Source organism: Balaenoptera acutorostrata, chromosome 2, assembly GCF_949987535.1.
Source record: "Balaenoptera acutorostrata chromosome 2, mBalAcu1.1, whole genome shotgun sequence".
Lineage (NCBI taxonomy): Eukaryota > Metazoa > Chordata > Mammalia > Artiodactyla > Balaenopteridae > Balaenoptera > Balaenoptera acutorostrata.
The window spans coordinates 133,961,463-133,982,460 of NC_080065.1; the positions used below are offsets into that span (position 1 = coordinate 133,961,463).

The 20,998-nt window shown below is 46.5% G+C and overlaps 1 protein-coding gene across 2 annotated transcripts in view; it reads left to right on the forward strand.

The window, feature by feature from the left end:
* The first annotated feature begins 13,784 nt into the window (after positions 1-13,784).
* The window catches only part of ABLIM3 (actin binding LIM protein family member 3), a 154,259-nt gene continuing 147,045 nt past the window's right edge, over positions 13,785-20,998 (forward strand). For both annotated transcript variants that reach the window (XR_009007071.1, XM_007188691.2), the window contains exons 1-2: positions 13,785-13,943; positions 14,329-14,424. Coding sequence is in view for 1 of the 2 variants with exons in the window: in XM_007188691.2 (XP_007188753.1) it covers positions 14,412-14,424 (13 nt within the window). In the remaining variant the exon portion in view is untranslated. The remainder of the gene's footprint in view (positions 13,944-14,328; positions 14,425-20,998) is intronic.

Here is a 20,998-nt window from a genome sequence, read left to right on the forward strand (position 1 = left end):
ATCAACAGATACATGAGAAGATGCTAACATCGCTCTTCATTAGGGAAATACAAATTAAAACCACAATAAGATATCACCTCACACTTGTTAGAATGGCCATCATCAAGAAGACAAGAGATTAAAAAAATGCTGGCATGGATGCAGAGAAAAGGGAACCCTTGTGCACTGTTGGTGGGAATGTAAATTGGTGCTGGCACTGCAGAAAACAGTGTGGAGGTTCCTGAAAAAATTAAAAATAGAACTACCATATGATCCAGCAATTCCACTTCTGGGTACATATCTGAAGTAAATTAAGTCACTCCTTGAAAAGATAACTGCACCCCCATGTTGATTACAGCATTGTTTACAATAGCCAAGACATGGAAACAACTTAGATGTCCACTGACAGATAAATGGAAAATGTTGATATATGTAATGGAATATTACTCAGCTATGAAAAAGAAGGAAATCCTCTCATTTGTGACAAGATGGATGGACCTTGAGGGCATTATGCTAACTGAAATAAGTCAGACAAAGACAAATACTGTATGAGCTCACTTATATGTGGAATCCAGAAAAGCCAAACTCATGGAAACAGAGAACAGACTTGTGGTTGCCAGAGGTAGGGGATGATGGGGTGGGCAAAATAGGTCAAGGTGGTCATAAAGTACAAGCATCTAGTTATAAGATAAATAAGTCCGGGGATGTAATGTATGGCATGGTGACTATAGTTAACAATGCTGTTTTGTATATTTGAAAGTTGCTAAGAGAGTAGATCTTAAAAGTTCTCATCACAAGAAAAAATATTTTGTAACTATGTGAGGTGATGAATGTTAACTAGACTTATTGTGGTGATCATTTTGCAATACATACAAATATCAATTCATTATTTTGTACACCTAAAACTAATACAATGTAATTATGTCACCTGTAGCTCAATAAAACTGGAAAAAATGTAATTTAAAGAAAGAAAAATAGAAGGACACTAAAACCAAAAATACAAAAAGTAACTATATTTACAGAACACCAACTTTGTGCTGGATGCTCTTCTGGGCACTAGGCATAAACCAAGGAATGAAATGGACCAAGATCCCTACTATTGTGTAACTTTCAGAATGAAGATGTCCAGCTTTAGCAAAGACCCACATGGCAAGAAGGGTCCCTTTCTGAAGGCTCACCTACAGCCCTAGTCCAACGGCCACTTATCTCTCAACTATTTTCTACTCTGCCTTCTACATCAAGACTCCCAGATGCCAATTCTTTGGTTTTTACAATTAATGCTTTATTTAAAATTTTATATATTCATGATGAAAACTTTTTATATTATGTGTAATAATATAAATACATTTTGATCAATAAAGTAAAAAAACAAAAGAAAAGGATCTTCACTTAATCCTTACAATGCCCCATAAGAAATATACTAACATTATTCCCAGTTTAGAGATCAGCAAACCAAGAGTCTGGGTGAGTCACCCCAGCTCACCCGCTCATTGGGCACAGCAGAGTCAGGGCTTGAGCCCAGGAGGGGAACTGCGGGGCCCTGGTCCTCACCACTCTGGTTAGTGCCCGAAGCTCTGCCAGGAGGACTGATCCGCGTCTGTGCGGTGTAGACACGCGGCTGTCCCAGGTGCAGATAAGTCACCACACCACGGGCGAGGTGACGCCCAGACTTTCCTCTGCAAGGGGTGAAAGTGAGCTCTTGCCAGGGGTCAGCTGAGGAACTAGCCCAGCAGCTCAGGGAGGAGGCCTGGCTGCTGACCTTCTGACCGGGGCAGAGGTCACTACGCTGCCAGCTCTGACCTCACCCAGGACTGATGACTGCTCTTTCCAAAACGTCAGTTTCCTGTTTCTTGGCTCCCACATCCAACCTGGGGTCCAGGGCAGGCAACCAACACCTCACCCTGGAAGGTGAGCAGTGAAGGTGTCCTTACAGTAATGTGTCCACTCTCCAACCCCAGTTAAAGATAAAGAAACGGAGGCCCATAAAGACTAAGTCGTGCGTTCAACACTTTTAGGCAATTCTGTGGCAAAGCCTCCCTCAGACCTCAAACCTCAGGACTCTCAGTTCAGCGTGCTTCCACAAAACATGACAAATTGATCAGTTCATGTTTTAAAATTAGGTTCCCTAGTGAGCAGGCTGGGATAGGATGGGGTGTGTGTGTGTGTTTGCCAAGTACAAGCCCAAGGTCTGACACTCCCCACCACTCCCAGGGAAGAGAATTTCTCCTCAGTCCAGCTTATCTTGAAGAGAAAGTCAGGTATTCAGGGAATGGGAGAGCAAGGGGGAGCCCTTCCACCCAGCGAGTCCACCTCAGGTGTCTTTCCCGGGCACCTGGGCGCCCACAGCCTGTGCAGCAGCATGGCTGGAAATAGTGAGAAATGGAAGGAACCTAAATGCCCATCAGTGTGGAGGTGGGCAAATAATGATGGTGCATTTAGTCAGCAGTGAAAACGCATGAAGCAGGTCTAGATAGAGAGTCAAGGGAAGACCTCTAAGACATACTATGAGGCAAAAACTGAAGAAACCTGTATATAGCACATACAGTGTGGTCCCATTTACGTACAGAAGCACACTATATATATGACTTCGGATGTATAGGAAAGGGATCAGATGATGGCGATTTGTTCATTCATTCCACAGATGCACATCGAGTGCCCTCCCTGTGCCGCTCACTGGGCTGGATGAGGGGTCAGCAGTGAGCAGGGCAGACAACATCCTGGCCTCCTGTAGCCGGTGAGGGGGTGGAATGGGGGTAGGAGAAGGGACAACTGTACTCCTTTTGTTTTTTTTAAAGAACTCTGTGTTATCTGAGGTTTTTAGCACCTATAATTTACTTGTGAATGTGTCATTGTACATATGTAAATAAACAAAAGAAGAAGGTGGTTGGAGAAGAGAAGAGGAGGAGAAATTCATGGCTAAGTGTGGGGTGGCAGAGGTGACCTTGGAAAGGAAGCACGAGGTGTCTCCTTAAAGGGTTAGAGCACAACAGGCAATCAAAATCTCTGGGGAGAAGGTCAATGGAAATTTTTTATATACCTCCTAGATGATTTTGATTAGCTGAAATTTTGGCAAATACTGTCCCAGGGGTTCCTTTCACAAGGATGAGGGACAGAGTATAGACTTCAGGGATCTTTCAATGACTAGCTCTCCTTTCTTAATCTTCTGATCCACACCAAAATTAATTTAATGACTTAACCAGGGCTTCCCTGGTGGCGCAGTGGTTGAGAATCTGCCTGCTAATGCAGGGGACACGGGTTCGAGCCCTGGTCTGGGAAGATCCCACATGCCGCAGAGCAGCTAGGGCAGAGCAGCCGTGAGCCACAATTACCGAGCCTGCGCGTCTCGAGCCTGTGCTCCGCAACAAGAGAGGCTGCGATAGTGAGAGACCCACGCACCGCGATGAAGAGTGGCCCCCGCTTGCCACAACTAGAGAAAGCCCTAGCACAGAAACGAAGACCCAACACAGCCATAAATAAATAAATAAATAAATAAATAAAAATTAAAAAAAAAAAAAGACTTAACCAGCAGGGGAGCAGCACAGGCAGGGCATTTGAGCTGCAGAGAAAACAATCACACCTGAGCAAACTATGGTCGTACCACAACCCCAGGCTTCTAAGTCATTCCGAGAATTATTTTAACTAAATGAGATTTGGGGTCCTAACCTCTGATATGATGTGCATCCCATATATGTAACACTACATTGGCGTGGAGCAACGAAGGGTTTTTTGGTGAGTGTTTTATTTTTCATTACCCAATTCCAGTGTTTCTCAACCAGGGGCAGTTTTGCCTCCAGGGGGACATTTGATAATATTGGGAGACATTTTTGGTTGTCACAGCTGGCCACTGCCTTCCAGTGGGTAGAGGCCAGAGATGCCGCTACACATCCTGCAATGCACAGGACAGCCCCCATAGAAAAGAATTATCCAGCCCAAAATATCAGTGGTGCCACTGTGAAGAAACCCTGCCCTATTCCATCCACTCATACTGATCCATATCTTTGGCAACTTATCGAATAATTATTCGAATATTTCCACAGATCAGGGGAAAGAAATTATAGGCAGTTATTCAAATTGGACACCTTAGAGTTCTTGCTTTCCTTTGAGCAGGAAATTTAGTAGCTAAGGGGTCCCATGGTTGGGTTTGAATGCCAGTTCTGTCACTGACAAGCTGGATGAAAATGGACATGTTGTGCAAAATGTCTCAACTTTCATTTCCTCAGGTGTCAAATGACTATAAGCCCCATGAGGGCAGGAACCGTCTCTATTTGGGGCAGCAAAGTATACATATCCTCCTGGCACATAGCAAGTGCTTGTGTGTTTATAGAAGGAATGAATGGTATCTTTGTTATAAACATAATCATTTTTTGAAATCATTGCTACTTTTAAAATCTTAGTTAGAAACTTGAATGTTAGGGATTATTTTTATTAACTGCACCTTGTCCTAGCAGAGCCAGACCTCACTCCGGGATATGTATTAAATCCTGTACTACACATGTACAAGTATTGGTAGGGGGAAAGACTGTAGGTTCTAGCATCAGACAGCCTGGGTTTAAATCTGAGCTCCACTCCTACATGACCTTAGACACCTGATTTACCCTCTCTAAGTCTCAATCTCTCCATCTGAAAAATGGGGTAATAACAATTCCTACCTCATAGGGCGCTTGGAAGAATTTAAGTTAAGTGAGATAATGTCTGCAAAGCCCTTAGCCCAGTGCTTGGCACACAGGAAGCTCTCAGTAAAAGGAAGCTTTATAATGCTTTTGGCCTCCAGCCTCCAAATCAAGGGCACCTTGCTCAGTTACCTCTCCAATGAGAAGTAAAGACACAGTACTGAAATCAGAATCTGGCCCCAGAGACCAAGCTGACTCAGCTCCTTTCTGCTGCATGGGAATTCAGGGACTCACCCTCCTTAATCCCCACTCCACGTACCTGAACGAGGGGTTTTGGAACAAATATTCTGTATTCTTCTGTATACCCACTTAGTCATATTCAAAATACGGCCCCAATGACTAGATACACAGAATTTTCATTCTGCTAAAAGGCCAAAGGACACTAATAAAGATGTCAACGCTGAAAATTGTTTGGAGAGCAAAGAAACAAATGAGGAGAGAAAACTGCAGCCTTTGATTCAATAATGAATTTTGCATAAAGGGCTCCATATTACAGTGCACCAGAGACCATGCTGCCACACACTCTGCATTCCATTTTTTATGAGAAAGAGGAAAATGGGGAAAAAAACAACACTAAATTGATATTAAGGGCATATTAAAGAAAGTGTATTCAAGCATATATCTTGATTTGAGCACGTGGACCCAAACCATTTATATTTTATAGCATAGTAAAAGCTTGGAGCTGAAAAGAAGCATCTAGTCCAATCCCTTCATCTTCCAGATGAGCAAATTAAAGCATCTGGGCATTAAGTCACAAGCCCCACACCTTCAGCCTTGTGGTGGCCAACTTGGGAAGAGGAGCCATGGGGATTGTCCCTTTGTCCAATCCTGCCTGACTCAGGGATTCAACTCCAGACTGGAGGGGACTGGAAGGAAACTTGGGTCCTTCTTCTCCAAGTGCAGTCTTCTCACTGGGCTTGTAAAGGTTGCACATTCCCATAATCTTTACTGAGCACTTACTATGTGCCAGACGCCATTCTTGGTACATGAGCTCCGGAGGAGGACAGGACAGGTGCCCGCTCCTAAGGCCCCTAGCTTCCAGTGGACAACACAATGGGTAAAAGTGCACAAACAAATTGAACAACATAACTTCCAGTGGTGTCCATTCTCTGGGGAAAATAAAACAGCACACTGTGACAGAGAGGGACTGCCGGGGAAGGATGACTTGGAAAGCCTCTCGAGGAGGAAACTTTCACTAGAGATAAGTCCGGAACCACAAGAAGGAGCCAGTCACATGGACATTGGAGGGAAGAAGTTCAGATCAGAAGGAACAGCAGCATGAACGCCCAGGGCAAGGGTGGGAGGCAGGGTGCACAGAAAGGAAGCCTGTGTGGGTAGAACAGGATGAGTGAGGGGGAGATGCCAGGAGAGAAGGTCAGAGCCTGGGCAAGGCAGCCTGCTGGGACTGCAGGCACTGGCCCGACATCCCCCTGGAATATGGAAGCAGGGCTGAGATTTGAACTGGAGCCTCCAGGCTCACGGTTTTTATAGTTCTGTGTCCACTGTGATGGGCAGACCTTCCCATCATGTCGAGTCACCAGGTCAGTTACAGGAGGACCCTGTGGCACTGGACTCCGGCCACGCTATGCTCATTCTCAGGACCTGGCATGGAACAGGCCTCCAAAGGCCAAGGGAGCCCCCAGGAGCAGAGTGACCAGACAGCATGGCGATGGAAAGTGGACCCTCCCTTCCCGTTAGTCACCATGACCCATACAAGGTCAGTCAATCATGAATCAGCCCTGCCAACCCAGAGGAAGGGCTCAATAGACCCTGAAGATAATTTTTTTAATCATTATTATTAATTTTTAATCACACAGGAACTCATGAATATGTTTCTTTAAAAAGAAAAAAAAGAAAGAAATGAAATAAAACATGGTCCCTAAGGCTCATGTCCCCTAAACTCCTCTCCTCCAATCCTGGTCATCTTGTCAGCCCTGCACCTCTATCCCACCTAGAGCTGAATACTGTTATTATCAGTTAAGTGGGAAGCCTTCCAGACCATTTCTTATGCCTTAAAATGCATATGTGTTTACTCCTGGAAAAAGATAGTGGGATTTTTATGGGTTCATCTTAATAAATTGTAGCATACTGTATGTAGTGGCTCTGCAATTTGTTTTTGCCCCCCACCAGAAAATAGGTCTTGAATAGCTTATTCAGGTTATATAACACCCACCTCATTTTTGCTAATTGCTGTGTAATATTCCTTGGTATGATATGCCACAACATCCCTATGGATTGTAATTTAAACTGTTTCCCATTCTCTTTGTATTACAAATGAAATAATGCTGCAATGGGATTTCCTCTCTGTCCCCTTTGTGGGCATTCCTCTATGACAGGAGGAGGACTTTACTCTTAGATGCAATTCCCAAATGGAAGAAAATCAGTCATGAGAATTTCTAGCAATCTAGTGGTCATCTAGACCCCGGAGACCTTTCCTTGCCATTAGTTCACTGCATGACGTTAGCCAATTCCCACCGCCTTTGGGACTCTGTAGGAGGGGGATCTTATTTTTGATGAATACTAACAGCTCTCACAGTAATAGCGATCTAAAACTTGATGGTCCCAGGTAGTGAACCTGTAGGTTTCTCTCACAACTAGAGGTTTGATTCCCTTTCAGAGGTTATAAGGTGTTGCAGGAGGCCCGTGGATTGCGATGTGTCACTCCAGGCAGTGGCATGCACGCTAATGGTGTTCCTGGGGAGATGACTAGTGCACTTATACTGCTGAGTTCTGCTTGCCCCTTTCCGTGGCCTTCCTGGATATCAGGGGATATGATGTCACCTTTTGCAAATTCTGAGTAAATAACTGAGCTTGAATCGCTAAGTTATAATGAGATGAGGGAAAAATAATCACCACTTACTTTGCATAGACTTTTTAATTTACAAAAGCACACAGTTTCTCATTTCATTCCTGGAACAACTTCGAGATACACACAGGAAAGGGAGAATTATAATACATATAATCATGTTTAATGGATGCTGTTATTCATTATAGCTGAGGAGGCTGAGACAACAAGAATTAATTAGTTGCCCAAGGTCACATAGCTAGGACATGAGAGCAAACCTGGAACCCAGGTCTTCTGATTCCCAGTCCTTTTCTCATGCACAGGGCAGCACTGTTCTTCCCAGCTGTGTAGCTGTGAAGACCCATTTGTAATCCTTAATTCTGGGAAAGGCATGCATCCTCAGCAGATTCTAAAGGATTTAGTGGAAGACCATATTCAGAGATAGAATTTAGTTCTTTTTTTAAAAATTATTTATTTTTTAAATTGAAGTATAGTTGGTTTACTATGTAGTACCAATCTCTGCTGTACAGCAAAGTGACTCAGTTATACACATATAGACATTGTTTTTTTTTTTTTTTAAATAGAATTTAGTTCTTAAAGAGCCAAGTGAATAAAGAGAGAAGAGAACCAGATTTGGGGGAAGAGGACATGGGAGCTAATGTAACTGAACTCTAAGAAGAGGTGAATAAGTCCACGTTGTCTGAGAGGCTTTTACTCCACCCATTCATTAAAGATACTTTCTGGGATACAGCTAGCTGGTCACGGAAGCCCTCTCTAGGGAAGTGACAATTAAGCTAAGACCTAGGGGATGAGGAGATTCTAGCTTTGCAAAGAAACAGGAGAAAAGCAAACCAGGTATAGGGAACAAACAGCATGTGTTCAGTTTCCAAGATGGACAGACTCACTGAAAGGCCAAGGAATCCCTCTGTGCTGGGAGCCGAAGGGAGGGAGGGTCTAAGATAAGGGGGCCCCCTTAATGACTGATCTGAGCCCAGAGGATGACTTCCAGGAGAAGATGAGACTTGAGGGAATCTTAAGGAAATGACTGACTTTATCTAAGGGAAGCACAGCAGAAGAGGGCACTACCAGCAGAAGCGTAGGCAGAAGAGAAATTATTGGTGAATAATAATTGGGTAGGACAATCTCTTAATCTGTAAAGTGGAAGAGGAGGATAGGTTCACTGAGGTCCCTTTTAGGTTGTACCAACACGGAAACTGAGCCCAGAGAAGGCTGGCCAAGGGAACGGCAGGCCTGAGTCCAGCTCTCATGTCTCCCAGATTCCCATCCGGAGCTGGCTCCACCCCAGCTCCTTGCTTCTGCTGGCAGGGTGGCTGTCAGGAAGGAGGTTCAAGCTGCGGTCGGATGTGAGCGTGAGGCCTCAGCAGAACCCTGCAGTGGGACCGTCTGCCCGGAGCCCCCCGCAGCCAGCGCTGCAGCCCCCGACACTCTGATCTCAAAGCCAGTTCCTTTGTTCCCCCCAGAAGCTTCCCAAAGACCTCAGGAACCCCTTTGATTTTTTTTTTTTAACATTTCTCCACAAAACAATATGAGGAACAAGAGGAAAAGCATGGCCCCCATCACAAAGCTGTCTCAACCAGAAAAACAGGCCTGTGTCCTGCCAATTCCACTTAGTTTTGGGAGCTTCCCCAGGAAGAAAAGAGGTGTAGACATGGGGTTAGGAATTACCACACATCTCCTGGGGGGAAGACCACTCTTCACTCAGACCTGGGTCTCGTCACAAACCTGGGGGATCAAGGGTCCCTGCACCAGCCTAGAACATGGTCAGACCTTCTGCCAAACTCCAACCACAGGACACTCAAATGCTTAGAACCAATAACATTAGAGTGAAAGGAACCTCAGGACTCATGTGGTCCAATCTTCCATTTGTAAATGTAGAAACTCTGGCCCAGAGAGTGTCACCTTACAAGTCAGTCTGGTTGTTCCAGAGCAAATAAGAGCCAGGTGTATGAGCACGTACTGGATGCCTGACACGGTGCTAAGTCATTACATCTGTCATTGCTGTTGATGCTCACAGTGAGGGAGGTATTGCTGTAATCTCAGCTTTACATGCTAAGAAGCTATGGCCTAGAGAGGTTAAGTCACTTCCCTAAGGTCACACAGCTGTGAAGAGCAGAGTCAGGACTCTAATTCAAACCATTTTATTCCGCCGCCTCCAGGCTAATTCACATCCTGCTGCGTCAGGACTGTAAGCAGGACCTCCAACCTCCCAGCCCAGCGGAGCCACTTCCATTCCAGGTCCATTAATCCTGAACGTGGTCTTGACTATTTGCATTCCACTCAGCTCTACCACAAAGAAGCCATGAGACCCATCACTCGTGTCCTATCCTGCCTCCCCCACGGACCTGTGATTCTCTTTTGCCGCTTAATTCTGCACCCTCTCCTTCCCCCAGCCCTACACCAAATCATGATGGTGGTTCCTTCCTCTTTAGCCTCAGCTCAAATGTCACCTGTTAGGGAGACACCCGTCCCTTAGTGTCCATGATTGCCCCCTCTTCTCTTACTTTGCAGATTGCAATAATAAGTCTGTGTGTTTATTTATTGTGTCCTCCCCGCTGCTCCTGGCCACACAGTGCTTGGCATGGAATAAACACTTAATCAGAAGTTGTTGAATAAATGAACAAATGAATGAACTAAAAAACAAAGGCATACCTTAGTTCTTTACATAAATTACTGCCAAAATCTCTCGTCTTACATGTGTCCAAATGATTATGTTAAACCTGCATAATCCAAAATCTCACCTGATCCGAGGGCCTGGTAATTAGGAGTGTGCCCTTCCAGGTCTTTATGCATTATAGATCTATGTATATGTAGTACCTATATAGGATCCCATTTGTGGAAAAAACGGTTTAACTATTTTACATGATATATTTTGTATATGCTGTATGTTCTCTGTATTATATATGTATTATATCATATATAATACAATATACCCACATATATACATTATCCTAAAGAAGGACATACTGTATATATTTTTCTGCAATTTTCTTTTCTTACTTAATCACATACAGTGAAAATCTTCCCTCACTACTGCATGTAGATCTGTCTCATGTCATTAAAAACTACATATTATTTTTCAAATAAAAATAAGTATAGTACTCCCCCTTGGAGGGATATTCAAATAGTCTAGGGATAGCAAGTAGAAACTATCAGATCACAAGTACCTATCTCTGCCCACTGTTCCCACCCCTCACAGGCCAGAAGGATTTTTGTATTCAAGATGAGGATGGATGAGGGTGTACTCATGAATGGACAGGAGCAGCACAGGAGTGGGGTGAGGGGGGCAGGCTGATGTGGAGGACAGAAGTATAGGATGGAGCTGGATGGGAACAAGAGAAACGCAACTGGAAAGAAAAGTTGGGGCCTAGGGCCGTGTTAGGCAATAATAGCAATGAGGGGGCAGAAAGTGGAGAGGAGAGCCAGAGACCACCCCAGTTAGGGACAGGAAGTCAGGAAAGAAGGGGGCTCTTTGAGGAGAAGAGAAGCAGGCAGCGGCCTGGGTGAAGCCCCCAAGTTTTCCTCTTTCCCATTGAACAAGGTGGAAAATCTGTCTCCCAATGGTTTTGCCACCTGGTTTTCCAACACCAGGAGCACTTGCCTGAGTGAGACTTGTTTATCTCCATTCTGGAGTCATAAAGTTCAAAACAAACTTCCAAACAAAGGGACCCTCTGCTCTGCGGTTCTCAGCTCCATTCTCTTGTGAGGGCAGAGCCAAGATTCTGCTTTCCTGATGATTTTCACAGCTGATTCCACCAAGGATCCCACCCCCAGCTTCCTCCTGCGTCTTTCCCGGCTGCCTCTGATTGTTGTGGACATCCTCACGGGTATTGCTTTTTTAGCCTCTTTTAACCCTTTTCTTCCTATCCTAATAACTGCTCAGGGAAGATAAGATTGTTTCCCCAACAGAAGCTAATTGGCGCTTTTAGACTGGACCAATGGTCTCTCCAAAGAGCTGAATTCATCAGCACCCAGGTGGATGTAGTATTAAAAGAACCCTAGACAAGAAGAGCTGGTCAGTTAAGCCCCCTGTAATTGGAAAATTCTGAGGCATATTTTCATGGCCACCGCTCTATGCAAAAGCCCAAAAGTTCTACATCAGTAGAAAATGACAGGACTGTCTCTCAGGGTAGGTATAAATGAGGGATGATATTAATAATTAGCATACATCGTCTTCATTTGCCAAGCATTACACTGAATATTATCATACACACAACAGTCCATGAGGTAGGTACCATATTATAACCATTTTATAGATGAAGAATTTGAGGCTTATAGAGGCTGAGTCTCTTGCTAGTAAACGATGGAGCTAAGACTGAAAATCAGCCAGGCTGGAAACTGCTCCTGATCTCTTAACCAAGCCACCATCTTGTTTACCTAATTCACACTTGGCTTAGTTAGTTACTGTCTATCCTCACTCCTCCCAAAAGATTTATGCTCCAGGAGGCCAGGGTCCTTGTCTGTCTTGTTGTATCCCCAGCTGCCAGCACAGGGCCTAGCACCAAGTAGACACTCAATAAATGACTGCTGAGTGAATGAATGAATGATATGCTTTTATTTGACTATGTAAACCTGAAATCTGAAAAGTTCTGAACATTGAGGTTTTGGGTGATAACTAAATATGTTCACTGAAAAGTCTTAATTTTACATATTAAATTTACCTGAACTTTCTCCCAGGGCGAAAAAAAATTAGAACCTAGCAAGTTACATGTAACTTGGGAATTGAATAAAGAATCTCAATCTGAAAATGTAGGGGGTCTCTAAAGAGATCTTTGGGAATCATTTAAGTATGTATTAAGCACTACTATGTTTTCAGAGTTATTCTAGGCCTTTTCAGTAGCAAAGAGTGGTCTGTGAATCACCTGGGATACTTGTTTAAAATGCAGAGCAAGGGAACCAGAAGCCATTTTTGCAGATCTCTCAGGTGATTATTATACAAACAAAATTGTGAGGAGGTTCCCCCTCCATTGGCAACAACTCTTAATAAGCTATCAAAACATGTTTCAGCCATTGACCCTTCAATTTATCTAAAGGTCCTTTAATCGCTGTCACATCTTGGGGTCCTGAGCCATATCAAAGTTTTCACCCTGTGTAAGGCAGAAACATTGTATTTATCTAAAAGATGTTCTTTCCCCAGTTTTAAGAGGGTGGCCACCTACCCTTACCCTGGCATCTCAGACTGATGCAGTGACTCACTCTCACAAGGGACCAACCTAGAAATGAGACGCTCTAGTCCAGTTCTGCCGCCACATGTTGTGTGTCTGAGGGCAGGTGGCTCAGCCTCTCTGACCCACTGTTTCGTTGTCTACAAATTGGGGGTGTGAGTGTTCACAGCTTTTTTATTCTACCCGTGCTCTAACCAGAGACATGCTATACACAGGGATTATGTGTCCTTTCAGTCTTGTTCTTCTACACTCCGAAATCATGGTTCTGTGACCACGAACTAGGTTCAGAAGGTGACAGGGCAAGTAGTCAGGGGAATGTAAAAAATCTCACCTCACTGAATTCACCATGACCAAGAGAATCAGAATTTAGGTCTCTTTAATACACACCTACAAAAACTGATTCCAGGAAAAAGAAAACTTTTGGCCATACAAAACTGGGTGAAGCAGTGAGGTTGAGTCATGAGGGTACACACCTGCTGTTTGCCTCAGACAGGGAGGTGTTTCAAGGCGGGGGTTCCTAGAGCTTCTACCCTTGAGGGCTGCATGATATTAGATCCAGGAGAGACCTGGGGCATTTTGTCAACAAATATTTATTGATACCCACTATGTGCCAGGTGCTCTTCTAGGTATTGAGGGCCTGGCAGTGATCCCAAATGACAAGACCCATACTTTGATGGAGCTAATATTCTCATGGAGAAGAGGGATGATTAAAAACATTGTAACAAATGAGTCAGCGATAAGGGGTATGAAGGGGGAGGTAGGGACAGAAGGTAGCAGACTGGAGGAACCCCTAATCTCTTATCCACGTGTCCAGTCGCCACCTTCTACACTTGGGGACGAAGAGGCAGAGACAGCAGTCACCTGCTCAAGACCAGACTACACCCAGCTGGTGAGAAGCAGAGGTGGAAGTGAACACTGTCTTCCTGCAAAGCCAATCCTTTCTTCACAGCCCTTCCCGATGAAGGGTCTATTTTCCTATCATGGTCTAGCCCTTACACCCCAGAATCAAGGGAGGGAAACAGCGCTCAAGTACCCCCTTTTTGGCCGCAGGACACAGGGTCCCATCCGACCCCCTTCACAGCCCAGGACCCAGGGAGAAGCCCAGGCGGGGCGGGGCCTGGACACGCGCCGACGCGTCCAGCAGGTGGCAGCAGCGAGCGGCCGCGCCCCCTGCGCAGCCACCCCGAGAGCCCGCATCATGGATGTCGAGCTCTCCTATTTCGCTTTGCTCGCCTTGGAATTCGAGACCCCAGACGAGGACCAGGATTCATGAACCGGTCGCAGGGGCCCGGGCAGGGGCCTCTGGCTCCCGACGCTGGCCGAGAGGTGGGTCCTGGGGCGGGTCGCTGCTCGCGGCGCCCGGGTGGGGACGCCCTGCCCAGCGGAGCCCGGCGCCCCGCGCGCTGCCCCCGCCCTGCCTCCCTGTGGTCCACACCCCCTTTGGGCTCCCGAGCCGCTGGGCTGCAGTAGTCGGGGTGCGCGCGAGCAGGAGCTGCCAGCCTTGCTTCGGCCGGCAGTCCGGTCCCAGGAGCGGGCGGACCCGGCGCCCGCGTCCTCTCTGCCTCCTCCTCCTTCCTGCTCTCACCTGCGCCCATTAGCCCCTTCGCCTTCAAGGCCAGGGGCTACAGCCCAGACTGAGAGGGGTACAGCAGAAAGAGAGAGAGCACCTGAGGATACAGAGCTGACACTGGACTGCCCTTTTCACCCCCAGGTGATGAGTGAGGTCGGAAGATCGCAAGATCTAAAAAGCATCTGGAGTCTCCGTATTGAAAGACCCAGTGCAAAGGCATCACCATGAACACGAGCAGTAAGTGGGTCCTCCTCTTCTTTGCCATGGGAACAGGGTGGGGGCGGGAGGTGCAGGAGCCGGCGCTGGGGCTGCCTGGAAGGAGGAAGGAAGCCTGGCACGGGGGGACACATGGCCCCCAGACTCCTCCTTGGTCCTTTCTGTGCTCCCTCCTGGGCACAGGGATATGGCTCCGGCTTTTCACGATGATGTGCTCATGTTTTATTGGCAGCGCCACTTGTCTCTGTGGGGAAGCCTGCTTGTCTCCTTCTAGCAATGCCTGGGAAGGCCTCGGAAGCAGTAGTGTGGCCATTGTCTGACTGGGGGGGGGGCTCTGAGGAGACCTCTGGGCTCACAGCTGGAAAGCCAAGGAAGGCCCTGCTTGTCCTGGAGCTGGGAGGAGCCGGGAGGCTGGCCTCGGGCTGGTGGGTGGGTGGGTGGATGTGGGCAGGCCGTGGGATAGGAACGAGCAGTTTGATAAACAAATCATCAGGAAACCACCTTTGGGTCTGGAGATTGTGAAATATCCTGCTCTTGTGTGCAGGCAGCCCCAGGGGCACAGGGCTGATTTTTTCACACACCTGCAGGCTCTTTAGCCATCATGAGAATGAGAGAAAAGAGACAAGCCCTTTGGCCAAGGTCTCTAACATCCCAGAAGCAGCAACTGCTTTGCGGAGCCAGCACCAGACATTTTGCTGCGGGGCTGAGCCTCAGCTGCTGAGAAATGCAGTAAGAAATACGAGGCCCAATCCCTTTCTCTTCAATATAGTCCCTTTGACCATGGGCACCTGCTGGGGCGGGTGGCGTGGGTGCCACCCGGAGGGAGGTCGGGGTTCAAGTCCCCCCTCCTGCCTCCCGACCAGCTTTGCTTGTCTGGGTTATTTAGCAGCAGGTGGGGTTGTTAAACCAGAGAACCCCTAGAAACATTGACTTCCCTGGGTCTATGACTTTGCCATCTCCTCTCTGGATCCCAAATTGCTCATCTGTGAAATGAGAAGGGTTGAATTAGAGGTCCTTCTAATCTAAGAATCTGCAAGTTTCTTCTAAAACAGCTAGAGCTGAGAAACACGGCCATACAAATCAGTACCTTCTGAGGCTGTGCCCAGACCAAACCCAGTTTCCTCACCCTCCCTCCATTTCAAGGCTGTTGGCATGGAAGGGGGGAAAACAAAGCGAAAGCCAGGGAGATGGAAATGAAATATATTTGTTTACTATGTATTTGTATGACTCATCTCTCTGCTGTCTTCCTTTGTGTATTACATAGTTATGCTAAGCAAGCGAGAGTAGCTGGACTTCCTCTGCCTCTTGCAGCCCAAGAATTTTGCCTCTTGATTTTGACAATCTGGAACAGGGCCGCGGCTTCACACCAGGCTCAGGAAAAGAGCAAAATTAGGTAGAACTGATCACCTAATGGGCCACATATTTGCATCTGTGAGCTCTCAGACAAGTAAGGATGTGAACTGCCTGTCGCTTCTCACTGTCTCTAGGGGAAAAAATGTTTTTATGGGAGTCCTTTCTCACTAAACGACAGAAGAGATAGATGGCTCATTTATTTTTCAAGGAACTAAGAAATAAGGTAACAAGCAACAGACCCTGCCCTTTTCTCTCTTTGGAATCATAAGGAACTCTCATCCCATTAGCAACACTGAGTATTCCTAAAAGAAGGAAACAGATTTTACTTTTTTAAAAATTTCAAATAACAACCAATAGAATTGAATACTGCAGAAGAAGAGGACTAACAAAAATGCCATTCCAGTCTCATATACTTTTTCTAAGTGGGAAGAGTGTGTTTATTTTCTGGGAGTAGTGGAAAATAAACAGAGTGACTTGGACAGCCTTGGGGACCCCTGAGGTTCCCGAAGAGGAAGTGCTTCTCTAAAGGGCTGCCTGGGGGCACACTGGAGAAACTCACGCTCAGGCTTAGAGGCTGGGCTTCATCATCATTGAGGTTCCTCCCCACCCTGGGAGTCTGCAAAAGGAGAGGGTAGAAATCAGACATTGCAGGAGTGAAGGAGTGACAAGGTCATAAGGTCACAGGGACAGAGTATTGGCATGAGGTCCTTGGGGTGACCTGATGTAAGCAAAAATGCTCTCCCCTTTAGGATGTGAAATTCTTAACTCAATCCTCATGCCTGAAATTGAACCTAAGAGAAACTGTTACTCAGTTTTTCTTTCACTTCCACTTATTGAGTCCTCACTCTTTACCAGCCACTGGGCTATGCATTTCACCTGCACCATCTACCCAAACTCTCACATGCAACCTGTGAGATGGGCATTATTGCTCCAGTTTTACAGGTGAAACCTTTTAGCTAATGTTCAATAACTTCTTCAAGTCATGCAGCTAATTGTTGGATTTTGAAACGCACTTGGATGCATAACATTTTTGACAGTGTGCGCCATGTCTAACCAACAGTTCAGATGCCACCATTGAGGTGGGGGCAAAGCGTGCGCTTCTTATTACATTGCTAATCCCTTCATCTGGAGAAGAGGGGCCTCGGCTACAGTCTTACAGCTCATAAGAGTTGATATAGCTCGGGCCCTGCAATCAGGTGGGCCCTGCAATCAGGTGGGCCCAGGTTCTAGTTCTCCTATTTTCACTTATTAACTGTGTGGTCCTCAGCATGGTTGTCTCATCTGCAAAATGGGAACGATGGGACCTACCTCAGAGTGGAATGGAGATAATTGTTCATGTGTTGTGTAAAGTTCAGAGAGTGGTAACCGGCACGTAGCTGGCATCATGTCAGCGATGGTGGCCAGGCTGTCATTGTCACTGCAGTAGTCATTGTGGTTCTTGTCATTGTTGACTTTATGAAATTAGCAAGCAGGTCACTCAACCTCTCGGATGTCACATCTTTGTCATAAATTGAAAGGAATGTGGACGTGTGATCTTGAGGATTAAACAGGATTGTGAGGGGTTGCTTTGTAAATATATGTAAATTTTTTAATTAATTAATTAATTTATTTATTTATTATTTTTGGCTGCGCTGGGTCTTTGCTGCTGTGTGCGGGCTCTCTCTAGTTGCAGCGAGCGGGGGCCACTTCTCGTTGCGGGGCACTGGCTTCTCATTGCAGTGGCTTCTCTTGTTGCAGAGCATGGGCTCTAGGTGTGCGGGCTTTCAGTAGTTGTGGCTCGTGGGCTTCAGTAGTTGTGGCTCGCGGGCTCTAGAGCACAGGCTCAGTAGTTGTGGCACATGGGCTTAGTCGCTCCGTGGCATGTGGGATATTCCTGGACCAGGGCTCGAACCTGTGTCCCTTGCATTGGCAGGCGGATTCTTAACCACTGCACCACCAGGGAAGCCCCTCTAAATTTTTTTTTATTAATAAGAAACACGTCTCAGGTGGCAAAAACAGGGGAGTGCCCAGTCAGCGACTCCTCAGAGTACATTTTAGTTTCATCAGAATTCTTTCTTCTGAATTCTAGCTGAGCTTTAGCACACCACAAAGCAGGGCTGTGAGAGAAATGGGTAATTTTGGAGATGTAGAGTGGGATGGTGGTCCAGACCTGGCAGAATGCAACAGGTAGGCTGCAGCCCTCTGAGCCAGTAAGGAAAAGGGGAGGAGGGCTCCTTGCAGAGAGAACAAGACACCAAAGGCATGAGCAGGACACCCAGGGCTAGTACTGAGATGGTACCTCCCCTGGGCCAAGGGCTTCAGGGAAAGCAGAGTCATCATTTCTACCTTGGCTTCTGTGGGGTGGGTCTACTGTCCAACCTTTCCTTCCTCCTGCATACCCAACCTAATTCCAGGGATCTGTTATTTGACTCCCAACCTGCTGAGGCAGCCTCCTAACTGGTCTCCCTTCACCTACTCCAGCCCACTTCAGCCTCCCCATCCACCCTCTGCATCACACTCTGCTTAAAACGCAGATCCCATTGCTCTTAAGATGTGAGAGGAAACCCCTCAGCAAGGCCTGGAGGGTCCCCTGTGGCCCAGCCTTGCTCACAGCCCAACCTCATCCACATGTGCCTCTACATTCTCCCATGTTCCTGTCATGTTTGCCTCCTTCCATTCCCTCCTGGAAAGTTCCCTGCCACCAGCACCAGCCCCTCTGCCCACCACCCCTGTTCACCCAGGACGGCCCCTCCTTACCCTCCCAGCCCCAGTCCAGCTAACAGTCCCCGATGATGTTCTCTTCTGTGCACCTTGGCCCTGTTCCTTCAGAGCCTTGTCTGTGTCATCACACACTCACCCCTGGGTCTCATTTTCCTGAACCTACAGAGCAAGCAAAGAGCTGACCCCAGACCCCTTGCTCTCACATAATCCCCAGAGCCATGAGGGCCTCACCACCTAATGTGCATTTTCTTAGGCAACAGTAAGTCTTCGGTTATTCCCTGTCAGTGTCTCCCATTCCCTGTTGGCCCCAGGAGTTCCCAGGACCTGGGAATCAAAGCCAGGGGAGACTGAGTTGACCCCAGAGCGTCAGAGGCCCTGAGCACCAGAGTCAATTCTGTGTGTCGTAAAATGCTGTGCTTTGCTTGGGTTGGAACTCCCAGAGCTCCTGAAGGCTGTGGCTTTCCTAGGCACAGAGCCAGCGCTGGCTCATCTTGAGGTTGGAGAGCGTCCTGCATACCATGTACAGTGGTACCAAGAGCCATTCTCCCTCATTTCATTGGCTTCTTCTGATGGCCCCTTCCTTGGTTGTTATCGTGTCTTGGCATGCCAACAAGCTACTTTTTTGGAGTAGACTTTGTTTTGTTGAAGAGAGCATTAAGGGGTCATATAACCCTCACAAAGATGTCATGGGATAAGCAGACAGCACACTGGGGCAGTAAAAGCCCAAGCTTTGGGGTATGGATTCCTGAGTTCAAATTTAAGATCTGTCATGTAGTCTCTCTATAATATTGGACGGGATAGATCATGTCTCATCCTGAATTTTTATCATTATAAAATGTTGGCAGTAGTGCCAATCGGGTTGTTGTGAGGATTAAGTGAAATAACATGAGAAACTCAGTGGTGGTGGGTCTCAGGGAATTAAGTTGAATCTGAAGTTGAGTTGGCCATTGAGCAGAGCAAAGTTCTGAAATGATGGTGTCATAAGAGCCAAACCCTCTAGTTGAAAATTAGCCTGTTTTGCTGGTATTGTGGCCAGCGCTGGGTTCTGTACGTAAGAGAGCCATGGCTTTCAGGAAGCCTTCAGGAAGATGATTAACCTGGTATTGTACATGGCATGAGTCTAAAAGGGCAAGGCAGGAAGTTAGATCCTAGATGAGAGACAATTAGCCTAGTTCAGAAAAGGTCTGATGGCCAGGATTTGGGTGGCTGTAAGAATAGAAATAAGGGGAAAGATGCTTTAGAAAATAAAGTCTGCATGGCCTTGCACCTGATCGAGTTATAGGGTGAAAGAGAAGAGTCTGTCTTAGGGTCCTGGCAGGGAACAGATGTGCAATTTGAGGGGAGTTAAACAGAAGGAGTCTTTGCAAGTGTGTGAGAAGGGTGTAGAGAAACAAACAAGGAGAAGCCAGGATGGCCCAAGACTGGGAGGCTAGTAACAGCGACCCATTACCACTCTTACCACACCTGCCCCCAGACCTAAAAAGGAAAAAAAAGAAGCCAGAGACCCAGTAAGCTGTAGGGGAGGGACTGCCTGGCAGGAGCTGTAGGCCTCTGGCTCCCAGAAGGCAGCCAGCTCATGGCAACACCCCAAGGAAGGAACCAGGGGAATAAATATCCTGACCTCTCTCTCCTTCCTCCCTTGGATTTCCTATGGTACCCGATCCAACCGGGAGCCAGAGGGCAAGGAAGGCTCTGGCTTGATGGGCCCACCATGGTCAGCCTCCCAGGGTAGAGAGAGAGCAGAGTGGATCTGGGGAGGCAAGGGGTTTCAGCATTGAAGACACCAGCACAAGGAGCACGATGACCTTCCTCTGCTAATGTCATTGCCCAGGTCAGGAACTCTAAGAATTCCTAGAGGAAAGGATCCATTGTAAACACAAACACAGGAAGATACCCTCTAAAGAAATTCTAAATTTGCAGAACAGATGAAATAGAGATGATTGTATACTTCATAAGAATAGAGATTTTTTTTAAACAGTGCTTCCCAAATGAATGGAGCACTTGTTGACAAATGACCACTTAAGGCTAAGGGATGGTTAGAGGAATAATATAAGGAACAATGTTAAAACAGTCCAAAATGAGTATAACACATCTCTGCAAATCACAATGTGATTTCAAGAGTACTTGCATTGCACGAAGGAAGTGATATCAGTTCTGAACGCCAACACTCCTATCTGGCAAAAGCTTTATCTGGCTGAGATAACATCTGGTGTCGTGAATATCAACAACTGGCTAATACCCGGCATTAGCCAGATACCATTGTAAAGAACAGAAAACAACCAGAAGTGTGTGAGTACCTCTTACTTGTTGAGTGTTTCGCCAGTTAAGTTGTTTTTAAAGGGCACAGCTGGGTTCACCTTCCAGCCCTGCCCTTGCCTTGCTGTATGTGCTTGGGCAAGTCACTTACCTTCTCTGTACCTCTGATCCTCATCTCGAATGATAATCACAGGGGGTGTAGTAATGGTGCCTCTCTCACTAAGTTGTTATAAAGAATAAATAATTGCTTAAAATGGTGCCTGGCATATAGCAAATGTTTATAAAA